We start from the raw sequence: 12,863 nt of genomic DNA, 5'->3' as shown, positions 1-12,863 counted from the left end.
AGCGTGAGCGAGCGAGTATCATTATACAGTGTCTATGGAGAGGGAGTAAGGCTAGGAAGGAAACAGGGAAGCACAGAGAGCACTTAGTGAGGGTCCAGGCCCTCTGGCGTGGTGCTCTGGCAAGACGGGAGGTGAACGAGCTGAGGGAGGCGATTGTGCTGGAAGATAGAGTTATCAACGCGATGACGTTTATACAGGCAATGTACAAGGGCAATGCGCAGAGACGAAAGTACCTTTGGGAGAAAATGATGGTGACGCGAGTGCAGAGGACTTGGAGACGCTTTGTATGGCAGCGCAGACTGAGAAGGGCGAGTGCTACGAAAACGATACAGTTGTATTGGCGATGGAGAAAGGCTGCATTGAGAGGAGAGGAAGGGCGACGGCGTGCCGCAATAGCATTGCAAACTAGGTGAGTATCATTGACCGCTCGTTTGGGGTTCTCTATAGGAGTTGTAAGCACGGCTCGGGTAGTTGTATAATAGAGCGGTTGAACTGTTGTTGTCTTCAGCATCCGTACTGCACTTTGGCGGAGGAAGTTGAGAGAACCTGAAGTTGAGTGCTTCAACCGACACAGTGTTGAATATGCCGCCCGTTGCCTCCCACCGCGCAATGCTGGTTCTGCTTGGGCCGACTATGTTATGATCTCTCATGTGGAGGGAGTTGAGGCAGCTACGGTATGTCCGGTTGTCCGTTGTTGTTTATTCTGTTGTAGTTGCGGTACCCCCTCAATGAGTGGGGCCTTACGCGAGATGGAGTTCTCCTCAATGGCCTCGATCCACGGACGACACCTTTCACCCGCATTATTGTGCAAGTTAAACGCTTCAAAAGTGAAACTATAACGTAAGTCGATACACGGAAATATCGTATCCCTATTCTCCTCAAGGATCAATCGGATGGTGCTCGCTGCTCGGGTCATTCAACGCTGGTGGAGGAGTACGGCGACTAATAAGAAGTCGTGGATGGAGACCACTGCTGGTGAGAAGAATGTTTCATTTCTAACTCGGTGTATTCTTCGCCTACGCGTCTTATTGGCGGTTACTTCAACATAAATTAACCTATCAGTAACGACACTATATAAACAACATTATGCTATAGTCATAGCTCGAATGCATTACATTATACCTCCGTCACGCTCTTGTACAGGTATATTCACAATCGAGGGAGGCACCTCTTGGCTGGACAACATTCGACAGTATGCTACTATGGAAATGACTAGGAGGTGAGCACTTTGCCAACGAGCGTTTTGTGTGGGAGTGATGAGTTCAGACGAGAGTCTTCTGTTGTTTACGACGACTAAGTGTCGTCATCACACATGCTCCCTTATCAACATGTTACTCGTTATATAACTGAAGAGTTGAGTTTATAGTAGGCACGGTTGTGGGATATGAAACTCTGAGTGTCAATCGGGTTGGGACGAGGAGGAAACGTAGAGGCATCAAACTGGTTTGATGGTGACGTTGAAAACGGTGATGAAGAAGACCTGAACAGGGTGTGGTATGAATGACTGTCACTTATAGTCCTCGAGCAAGACTTTGTGATGTGAAGTATCACCAGAGACTCTCTGGTGATGATTGTGGCTAGTGAGAATTGACAATTCCTATCATTAACAAAAAAGATGACATTGTGAATTGACAATAGAAACTAACAGAAACGCTCCAAAATTTCCTCGGAGTCTAGATATTGTCACCAACATTTGTGGTTGATGATGTGCCAATTTTACCACACTGGGCGGCTTCTTCTGTGATCATCACCATGATCACAGAACCACCGGTTCTGAACTGGAAACTTCGAAATAGGGTCAGTGTGTTAGAGTTTTTCGATTCATAAACGTTCCTAGTCTCATCCTGGCGAACATACCACCCGAGCAATACAATTTTGTCCACTACAGAGACGACTGGGAATCCCAGTCATCCCAGTCTGGGACGGTACAATACAAAACAGCACAACAGCACAACAGCGGAGTGCTGTTTTCTATTTTGGCCCGTAAGAACCGCACATGCTCTTATGTGTCTGCTGTTTTTTAAACGACAAAACAGCGCCAGCTATTTACAAAATCGCACTCTTATCACACATAATAGCACTCTGATTTACAAAAGCGCTCTGACATTGTGCAAAACCGCACTTCAGCTGAAACGCTCTTTTCTCTTGTGTAGAAATGCATTTCAGCATGTTTTTAGAATTTGCTCTTTTTCAACTTTTTTCTCGGCAGAAATACATTATGGCATACGCCCCTCTGCCACTTTTCTGCTCATTTCTATCTTTTTTCTCGCAATTTTTTCTAAAACATCGGCGGGTATGAGAGATTAACTCACCGGAAAGTACTACTTTCTGGGAGCGTTCTTCCGCTACGGGAAGTATGAATTCCTCACTGGGTGATGTTTCATCTGCAATCACCCGGACGATACTTTGACGATGTCCGTACTTACGCAGCTCTTCATTTCTTTCAGTCCTATCATACGCGAAATGTGTCCGTTGTGTGGTTTTTCTGCCGCTTTTCCTGTTATGTGCGTGCCACGCGCATACACATGGTCTTCATCTGTCTCTCACATCTGCTATGGAATTTCCCTGCTGCGCGTGCTCCGCTATGCTTTTGTTGATACTACGTTACATAGATGTTCTACACGTACTGTGTTCACGCAACAATACAAGGAGATGAATTGCACTAGTCACTACTTCACCATCCCCACCGACGTTTGTTGTTGCCCTGTATTATTCCACAACTGCTCGATGGCACCCCGAGAAGGTTTCGGCTTGCAAGGTGATATGAGATCCTAAAAAATTTCTCCTAACAATCCAATTTAAGGTGCAACTTTATCAAACAAATAACAAGTAACAGCCAGCGTTACTTAGCAATATATACTTACATTCATGAGGCGCGCTGACTCTGTTCCATTCGATATACACTTGATTTTAAGTTTTCGAAACGCGGGAATCAAGTGCTCAATAACTGTACTATTTCCTCGGAACCTTTTCCGTTGACGCTCGCAACGATGGCATACATAACGCTGCGATGAAGTAAAATCCACAGCCTCATCGGCACACCCTGCAATATGGATTCTCATACCACACGAGTCACAATCGGCCATCGCCCCAAAGTCGCTCCCGCGATTGCAAATATGACAGCATATTGGTTTAGGCATAGGAACCAAATAACGCAAACTGATAATGAAAAAATTTCCCATTGGAAGACAAGCAAACAATGTTACGGCGAGTAATGTAAAACAATATGAGTGACGACTTCGCTCCGCCGTCAAACGATCGAAACGCCACGTTACTTATCGCGATTGCTGTTATGTATGAAAAGGGCAACGGACAAAAGAGCACTCAAAATACATAACCGCATACAAACTTTATACAAAACAGCATCTGCGATTTCATAATAACACATTTTTCGTAAATAAGAGCGCAGCCGCTCTTTTGACAGTGCGATTTATTTTTGTGCTGTAATGGTTACCTGCGACTTTTAGTTGTAGAAAACCGCACTTCTGCGGTTCTGTACGTCAAACTACTATTACAGCACATCGCACTTTTTTCTGCTCTTTCTCGTGTGCTGTTTTGTATGGTAGCCGTCTGGGATAAGCCGAAAGAAATTTGGGCGCGCGCGAAATCCACAGGGTGCGTGCGTTCTGTAGTGGTGACAGGCGTGCCTAATGGCCATTCGTGATCTTATGGCGATTCGCAGCAATTCCTGTGTCTAGTCTGGTGATGTAACGGAACGTCAACGCGTCGCAACTACGGCATCTAGTGTCGAGCCGCTGGGAAATTCAAAAAGGGGAATATATCGCAGTGGCTGTCAGCTGTTGTCTCCTCTATTCTAACACTATGGATCCCAATTCACTCTCGGATCTTGTTCATCATCATCACCACCTGCGGTCATCATTCGGACTGTTGGCATCACAAAGACGTCTTAGTCATAGCTCTGAGGTCACGGGTTGGATAGTCGTAGGTGATATCCGGGAGCCTCCATACTTGCTTAGTGAACTGTGCTGTTTTTAGGGGTACTTGGAGGTCTCCTCGTACTAGCCCTTATTGGCTGCGCCTTATACGCTAAACGGATGCCCGCTGATGTGGGGACGCAGATTTGCCGATGTGGTGGCTGCCGCCGTCGATTCAGAGTATCGGCTAGTATCCAGTCTGATACATTCATGTGCCGAAGGTGAAGTTGCGCGAGGAGTGGTATGACTTTCGACCAACTCGGCTTTTAGATGTATTCGGGAAGGCCGTAGGAGAGCGAGTGAGGTTGAGGCTGAGGAAAGGGAGAAGCGCCTAAATTCACTCAATAACGCTCCTAAGAGGGTAGGTCTGTTTTTAGATCTGACTGTCGGGATCATCATTCACTTCAGGTCATGACGCTACATCGTGTGAGCTCGCATTTCTTCCGTATGAAATCGAAAGTCTTCGGAATCGAATCTTCATCGGACAGTCTATCTGATACTACCGAGAACCACACCAGGAGCAACAGTAGGACAAATTTCAATATACGTCGTGGCTTCACGAGAGCTGTCGATGCTGGACAAGTGGAAGTAGGCTCATGTGGAAGTCGCTCGCTTTCCAAAGCTGTGCTTGGCAGGTACCCGACAGTGAACAGTGTAAAATTTGTTTCGACGCCGAGGCCAGAGTGGTGCTATTGCCGTGTGGACATGGAGGACTTTGTGAAGGCTGTGCTAAGGTAGTGTCATATGCATATTAAATGCTTTGTGATGATCTCGGAAGGAATAGTAGTAGGAGTTATATTCTAGGTTGAATACACCTCATTGTGGCGATGCCTTCTCTCTTCAGGATCTGATAATGGCCTCGAGCGAATGTTATATTTGCCGTCAACCAGTCAAACTTATTGCTAAGCTAGGTCGTAAGGCAGTGCCGCGAGCGAATAGTACGGTGAGTGCAATAAGTAGACAAGTGTCTGGTATGAGTGCTGACAACTACCTGGCTGAGGTGGTTGGTCCGGACCAACTACACCATCTCGAGAGCCGTCGTGCTGCTGAGCTCCAGCAACAGCAACAGCAGCAGGGAAACAGGTTTGGGGTTATCCCATCTGAGCCCTCGCAGCCTACGATCCGGCCTCTCCAGGCGGTTGGCAGTACTGGGGAAAATCTGTCTATGGGCACTCCTGCTGTAGCAGTGGAAATGTCTCAGCTGAATGACGATAATACGGCACCACTACAACGGACTGCGAGTGTAACAGCCACGAGCTCGCCAGAGAGGATGGATGCTGCAGATGGAGCTTCTACTTCAGCTGCACTCGACCCTAGTGCTATGCCTAGGCCTCCGAGGTTGCCGACAGGTAGTAGCGTAAGATGAGGTATGGCAGTGTAGATGGTGTGTCCTTTGTGTAGGGGCTGCGGAGACTGGAACTCTCGGTGATTTACCGTTATGTGAGAGTGGTGAGAGTCAGCCTGAAGAGGAGGCGAACCCCGCGTCATCACCTCCTGGAGTGAGCACACCTCCGTCTAGGGCGGTGACGACTGGACAGGGAACTGCACCAGACGTAACTGGAAACGTTACCAGAGTTTGATCATTATGGGCTACCGTGAATTATGCGTACTATAGTTGGTAAAACGCCATCGTGAACACTCACAGTCGCTGCTATAACTCTGCACTCCTGCTACTACTACTACTACTACTACTACTACTACTACTACTACTACTACTACTAATGCTGCATGTACTTGAGTCGTGTCGCCTCGGATTGGTATTCATTTTTTTATCGAGAGCTTTGGGACGAAGAGCTGCACAGACCAGCATCATTCTCTTATAACCGTCCCGTTTTGTAAGTCATGTTTATGCCCAGGCAATATTTCCGAGGCGAATTCCGATTGTTAATTATCGTCTACTGCTATGGTAATGGTCCGAGGTATAGGCGGGAGTCACGTCTCGAGTATCACTGCTGCTGCTGTTGTTGCTTGTTGTTGTTGTGGTAGTGTTACCCGTCTTGAGATCATACTCTCAGCTTACTGAGGGTAGCAGTAGTAGTAGCTGCAGATGGTCGACAAGGTTTCTGTTAAATCTTCATCTTCACAAATCTTCGTCAACTTTAATTATTCAAAAGAAAAGGCTTCTGAGGTTACCATTGCGAAGGTCCTGGTGTTGTGTTGAGTGGTGTGATCAAGTTACAGCCTCAATCGTCCTCTCATATGTTGCAGTTGTTGTCCTCGCAAGCTAGAAAACGACGTGCAACCTTGTTGGAAGGTCTACTTTATGATGTCTCTGGGTAGGAAGGGTTATGTCTAGAGTATAACTCCAGTTAGTTTGATGATGATAAACAATATGTCTACTACTACAATAGCAGCAGCAGCAGTCAGACAGCTGCACTACGGTGCAGTACCGGTGGCTAGTTGGATCCTCGTTGGTAATGGTATCATTCTCCACTAGCCCCAATACAGCTCGATCAGGTGTCCTGGCCTTCGTCCTTGCCCTATCTCTCGTCATATGCTTGGTCTTTGCCAAGCGGATGCCCTCTGATGTGGGTACGCATATCTGCCGCTGTGGTGGGTGTGGGAGACGATTCAGAGTACCATCAGCCATACCAGCTGATACATTCATGTGTCGAACGTAATCGGGATCTATCGCAAAGCCTATTGTTCTTCATCGTTCTCGGAAGACTGGTAGTCTGTATTAGGGCAGCACCATGCTGCTACGGGATATCCGTGTTGTTCTGTTCTGGAGGCCCATAGACTGCTAGGTTGGCTTCTCTCAGTTGCATCAGAGAAGGTCGCCGTCGACTGAGTATTGTCCAGGAAGAAGAACGCGAGGAACGTCTAGAAGATATGAATAGTGCTCCTAAGAATGTAGGGTTGATTCTAGTGCTCGTCTAAGGCTATGGAGTCGTGAATGATTTGATTGCATTTAGGTTATGACGTTGCATCGTGTGAGCTCTCACTTCTACCGTATGAAGACGGCTGTCTTTGGTGGCAGTCCCAAAGCGGAAGATGATAGCGGCCAGGGAGACATCGAAACCGCCACACGGGGTCTCTCGGAAGATTCTCAGCGACCAACCATTAACATTCACAGAGGTTTCACTAAGGCTGTCGATTCTGGGCAAATACAGGTAGTGGCAGCACGCCGTACTTCGAGACATTGTTGAATCGGTCGGGTTATAACCGCGGTATGCAACCTTCGATGGAGCCTGGATGCTTATGGTCATTAATCGGCTATTATATTGTGATTTCACTGATTGTGATCACTTGCATCGTTATTGTGATCTCATCAGTGCTCAAAAAGCACGGGAACGGAACTCTCAGTCTAGCTTGTCCATCATGGATAGTCCGGGGATAGTGTCGTCTTCAAACACAGCTTACCTAAGCTGATTATGACCAATCTGTTGTAGGTACCTGATGAGAACCTATGCGAGATATGCTTCGATGACGAAGCAAGGGTCGTTTTATTGCCCTGTGGTCATGGAGGACTCTGCGAAGGATGTGCTAAAGTGAGCTTCTTGGTCGACCGATTCGCTGTGTATGATGTCTTGTAGGATATCATTTCCGCAACGGGCAACTGTTACCTATGCCGACAGCCTGTCAAGTTGGTGGCTATTGTGGGACGGAAAGAGCTCTCGAAACGGAGAACCACGAGTACGGCTAGTCGGTTGGACAGAGAGACTTCCGATATGAGCTCCGACAACTATTTTGCGCAAATCGTGGGCCCTGACCAACTTCATCATCTGGAGAGCCGTGCAGTTGAGCGGCCGAGGTCGATATCAGCATCTGCACAGCAGCAATATCTAGAGAATCGTGCGAATGTTGACCAGCAAAGATCGGTATCAGCTTCCGGTCAGCAGCATTCGGATGCTGATCAGTTGGGTACTCCTGCTGTAGCACAGCCCCAGCGGTTACTGACAATTGCGGAAACGTCAGCTCCGCCTGCCCCTCCAGGCACAACTGGAGAGCAAACTAATAGTAAGCAGTGCATTCATCGGAGCTTCTTCTGATAACTTCTTCTGTAGGCCCCGATGTTGGTGAATCTGCTGAGCCACACTCGACGCAACAGACGGTTCATTCTCCGTGATGTGATCAGAAGTTGGCAGAAAGAACCAACGACTATCTATAAGAGAGGCCGATTCGAAGTCTCCGATGGTCGTCATTCGAACTCGAGATCATTGTCCCATTCAGTCCATTGTTTTGCCTATTTTGTACAGAAGAGCTGATCACGCGCTATGCCGAAATTCTTTCTCTGCTTTGCGAAACTTATGATCGGCTTCCGTTTTTAACCCTGTAGATTTGCTGAAATCATTACAGTATTCCTCAAGCTGTTAGCTCCAATAATCGTGGTTCCTTCTATGTCGTGGTACGTACATGCTCTCTGTACTGGAAGCGACGCTTCTTTCTCTATGACACTTATACTTCACGAACCAGCTGTATAATTGGTCTGGCTCTCGGGTAAAATCCTTCAGAGAGCCCAGTCACTGATAGTTCTACACTCTAACCATTGCTGCCATTTGGTAGGAGATGATTGATACGCCTAGAGTGCAGTAGATAATTTGTTATATATATTGGGTCTACTGCAGGAAGTTGCTGATCTTTAGTCGTTGTTCTTCTTGTAACGTGAGAGTTGCGCGTATGTCTCTTCTAACATGACTGGCTGCGTTAGTGTTCGATGATGGGGGCAATTACATTTGATCACTCAGGGTATGCCTCACTGCAATTAATTCCCACAGGCGTACGACATGAGAAGATTAGGAATGATAGGCAGCTCAAAGGAAGATCCTCATCATAACTCGAGCTTGCCGAATAGCGGGAATTTCGCTGTTGGTAACGTCCGTTCCGGCATAGGGCAGATGCGCCAACCAGGGACTGGTGTCCTTCTTGTGTGTCTGCTATGATGAGACATCAGTTCAGGGTTGGTGGCATATCTGCCCCGGCGGAATCGGCCCTAGTAACAGCAAAAAAGGATGTATTGAGGCATATTTTGGTGTGGCATAGTTGCCCCGCCCGGAAAAACTCATCGTGTTGAGGCATATCCTCGGGTGGCATAGTTGCCCCTGCCGGAGAAATTAATTCCATCGAGGCATATCTTGGGGGTGCACAATAGCCCCAGCCAGAGAAATTAATTCCATCGAGGCATATCTTGGGGGTGCACAATAGCCCCAGCCAGAGAAATTGATTGCATCGAGGCATATGTTGGGGTGGCATAGGTGCCCCGGCCGGAGAAATTGATTGCATCGAGGCATATGTTGGGGTGGCATAGGTGCCCCGGCCGGAGAAATTGATTCCATCGAGGCATATGTTGGGGTGGCATAGGTGCCCCGGCCGGAGAAATTGATTGCATCGAGGCATATGTTGGGGTGGCATAGGTGCCCCGGCCGGAGAAATTGATTCCATCGAGGCATATGTTGGGGTGGCATAGGTGCCCCGGCCGGAGAAATTGACTGCATTGAGGCAGATGTTGGGGTGACATACTTGCTCCACCTTGAAGAGAGTGGGTTCACTTGCAGCGAGATGAGTTTCATAAAGGGACGTTGGGCGACATGTGACAATTGGAGTCTCAATATCATCGATAACCTTATCGAAGTGCAGCTGAGTGTACCAGTACACGATACCGTGGTAGATTTACCAATATAGTGTACCTTATACTATGCTGAATTCTTTCGAGCCGTATAAGTCTTTTACGGCTCGTAAGCATTCGGCATTGTGGTCGGACCTCTGTAGAAAAACTTCAAACGAACCGTCAGTAGGACAAAAAAAGATCTTGACGAGTATTCGCTGTCTCTTGTGTGACCTAATGGACCCCGACACGCACTTTGTGACGGGGACACCGACTGTGCGAATTCCTCGTCATCCTAGCTTGGGGCTCTCGTTATCGTCAAGGATTTCGTTCAAATAGGGCAGTTAGTAGTCGTAGGGTGGTTGAGTTGCTTGCGTTTCGGTACTTCGTCTTGATGCAGTTTCAAACTTTTCTGTATTCATTTTGTTGTGATCATGTCCAGCGCAATGGCGGTAAGTCGAGTCGCACCTTGAGTGAGTGACCAGTTATTTTCACGACATCTCAGGTGACCCTCAATAACGGTATGAAAATGCCTATTATTGGTCTGGGTACCTATCTCACTCCTGACGATGTTGTTCCTGCTGATGTCGTAGCCGGCATCAAGGCGGGCTATCGATACATAGACACAGCCTTTATGTAGGACGAAATCGGTTTTGCTCTCGGTGGAATTCGTTCTCGCAGATACGGCAACCACCACGGTGTGGGTCAGGGTATTGCTCAGGCTATTAAGGAAGGTCTTGTCACGAGAGAGGAGCTCTTCGTCACCACAAAGCTATGGTTGACACAGTTTCGCCCAGAGCTTGTCAAGCCAGCCGTTCAAGAGATGCTTCAAACTCTCCAGCTAGACTACGTTGATCAGCTGCTCATGCATTGGCCTTGTCCTATGAAGACTGTCGAGGGGAAGCTCGAGGCAGATCCCAGTGTTAAGCTCACTGATACTTGGAAAGCTCTCGAGGGACTTGTTGATGATGGACTTGTAGCGTTCCTATTCTTGTTGAGGATGTTCTGATGTGTTGTCATTCGCTAGGTTCGATCCATTGGTGTGAGTAACTTCGACACCAATGAGATTGATGAGATTCTCTCGATGTGCCGCATTAAGCCTGTCGTGGATCAGATTGAGGTGAGTACTTAGTCACCGGTATATGATGTTAGTGCACCTTGAATCAGGTTCATCCCTACTTCCCTCAATGGCGTATGTTGGATTACTGCAAAAAGCACGATATCCATGTTGTGGCCTATGCTCCTCTAGGAAGTCCCGCCAACAAGTATGCAGAATGTGTTCATACTAGGGTATCCACTGAGTGTGTCTGATCAGGCCTAATGATGGGTCAGAGAAACAGAATGTGCTCGAGCAACCTGACGTGGTAGCCATAGCCAAGGCACATAACAAGACTCCCGCACAGGTGAGATTGTGTTGAATTTTAAGTTCTCCTTGTATAACAGTGTTACAGGTTGCGGAGAGGTGGAATATGCAGCGAGGTGTGACGGTGATCCCGAAGAGTACCAAACCTGCTCGAGTTATCGAGAATTTCCAAGTCTTCGACTTCGAACTCAGTGAAGCTGAAATGGTGAGTACCTCTGTCTTATAGGTGTAACTCCTCTGCATTCGTCCGGGACTGTGCGAGACATTCCGCCGAGCTTTATCATCTCCATGCACTAAAGTCAACTCGTCTTTTTAGGAACTCATCAAGGACATCGCTCGTGACCCTAAGAACCGTCATCGTACCTTCGATCCCTGTTTCCGTGCAGATCGCGTTCATGCATTTGAACACGTGAAAGCTGTAGAGAATGCGTATACCTTCTGAGTCGTGGCTTCTGAGTAAATTTTCACTCCATTCCTTGTTCGTGTTTGTTTTCCACAGACCTATGTCTTAATCTTACACCACAAGCCTTTCTGGGCAGATTGGCCTGGATTATTCATATTATTTTCGTTGATACCTTACTGTCGAGTTCTAAGTGTCAAGCGGGAGACTGTTTTTGTTGCTCTTGCAGTGACTTGTATACTGTATCATCATCCATATGAAGAGCTGCGGAGAGATTCGCGCAATGAGGTCATGTAGAGATGTAGGGGAGAGTCATGAAGACCTATATAAGAACACAAGTGTTCTCCGAGCGGCTTTGCTCTCTGGTTGCTTCGTCCAGCGCACAAGTCACGTGTCAGTAAAGGAATGCATTCACTCTCTTGATTTACGAGAATCCATTTTGCCGTCAGTGAGAAGGGAGAGTATCCCCACTGTCTACTCTGACTTGTGCATTAGACTCTCCAGTCGATGCGGGATAAGGACCATGTTCGTTCCCTATCATGTTGTGCAGCAGTAGCAGCAACTGTGCCTCGTGAATTTGGATCCAAGTTCGGAGATTAGATAGGCCTCCTTACTTGGAGTCGTAGCAGCTTCGTGAGTGTTGGCTCAATAGTAGCTTCCGAGCTACCTCGTATTGCCAGGGCTTCACGCTGTGGGTGCTAGCAGCCGTCATCCTTTGTAACTTCGCTCTTTCCTATGAGTAATCGTCTAGGAATTATCCCCAGCGGCAAAACGGAAGTTTGGGCTCAGCGGTCACTACTCACTGAAGATTGTTTCTGTGTCCGTTCAAGAGGACTGCTAACAAGGGCATGCAAATGCCCATCATTAATTTGGATATCTACCGCACCTCGATGAAATGGTAGCCATGAACCTGGTGGCTGATATCAAGACTGGCAATCTGTCCATAGACAACGCCTTCATGTAGGACTTGTTACCGACTAGTAGGCCTCTCTTGGGATCTCCCCGTAGGTATGGCAACCACCATGGTGTGGGCCAGGAAAGCACACAGACCAAGGAGGCGGGCATTGTTACAAGAGAGAAGTTCTTCGTGTCCCGCAAGCTGTAATTCACTCAGCTCTGCCCTAATTTTGTGCGCCATGCAGTGGTGCAGTACCTCAAGGAGCTCAAGTTAGGCCTTGCTGCGGCATCATTACTTCGGTGAAGAGTCTTCAATAGGATAATGAATCATTATTAATGATGTTTTCCTTGGACGGGCTATCGACTCGCTGTAGGTGAAGCCGTTTCGAGCCTGAAAATCCCCAAGCACTCATGCCTTCGGGGGAGCATTTGCTTGATGCCATTGAGGATCGACGACTTGATGCTCTGGGTTTTGCTATGTGTGTTTCTGACATATATGACTAATGCTCCGGTAATAGGACTTTAATGAACTGTTCTAAAGTGTGCACGACTCTTTCTTAGTTGTTCTAGTGGGGGAATTGGGCGTATGGTCGTTAATCACTCCCGTGGCGTAAAATCAGAGTTTACGTGTTTCCGGAACATAACGTGAAGCGTGAAAACCGCATATGCTGACTATCTATCTACGACAGAGTACCATGTGATGAACCGCGGGGACGATGGTTT

General features: G+C 47.5%; 4 protein-coding genes across 4 annotated transcripts in view; all 4 read left to right on the top strand.

Annotated features, from left to right (window-relative positions):
- Pmar_PMAR003630 (conserved hypothetical protein) overlaps window positions 1-413 on the top strand; it is a gene marked incomplete at both ends in the record, with an annotated part of 1,552 nt that extends 1,139 nt beyond the window's left edge. The window contains one exon of the mRNA XM_002784325.1: window positions 3-413. Coding sequence (XP_002784371.1) covers window positions 3-413 — 411 coding nt within the window. The remainder of the gene's footprint in view (window positions 1-2) is intronic.
- A 3,642-nt stretch (window positions 414-4,055) lies between these two features.
- Pmar_PMAR003629 (hypothetical protein) lies at window positions 4,056-4,690 on the top strand (the record flags this gene model as incomplete). The annotated part of the gene is made up of 4 exons (XM_002784324.1): window positions 4,056-4,156; window positions 4,206-4,296; window positions 4,344-4,523; window positions 4,571-4,690. The coding sequence occupies 4 exons, from the start codon at window positions 4,056-4,058 to the stop codon at window positions 4,688-4,690; spliced, it is 492 nt and encodes a 163-aa protein (XP_002784370.1).
- A 5,224-nt stretch (window positions 4,691-9,914) lies between these two features.
- Window positions 9,915-11,285, top strand: Pmar_PMAR003628 (Aldose reductase, putative; the record flags this gene model as incomplete). Its single annotated transcript, XM_002784323.1, has 8 exons — window positions 9,915-9,932; window positions 9,986-10,116; window positions 10,162-10,456; window positions 10,508-10,600; window positions 10,648-10,745; window positions 10,796-10,883; window positions 10,932-11,048; window positions 11,160-11,285. 8 exons carry the CDS (start codon window positions 9,915-9,917, stop codon window positions 11,283-11,285), a joined length of 966 nt encoding a protein of 321 aa, XP_002784369.1.
- An 862-nt stretch (window positions 11,286-12,147) lies between these two features.
- On the top strand, window positions 12,148-12,348 carry Pmar_PMAR003627 (hypothetical protein; the record flags this gene model as incomplete). The annotated part of the gene is made up of 2 exons (XM_002784322.1): window positions 12,148-12,203; window positions 12,252-12,348. The coding sequence occupies 2 exons, from the start codon at window positions 12,148-12,150 to the stop codon at window positions 12,346-12,348; spliced, it is 153 nt and encodes a 50-aa protein (XP_002784368.1).
- Window positions 12,349-12,863: the final 515 nt, after the last annotated feature.

The sequence above is a fragment of the Perkinsus marinus genome, assembly GCF_000006405.1.
Source record: "Perkinsus marinus ATCC 50983 genomic scaffold scf_1104296935302, whole genome shotgun sequence".
Lineage (NCBI taxonomy): Eukaryota > Perkinsozoa > Perkinsida > Perkinsidae > Perkinsus > Perkinsus marinus.
Note: the sequence above shows the minus strand (reverse complement) of the source record. Positions and strands in the feature narration are given on the sequence as shown.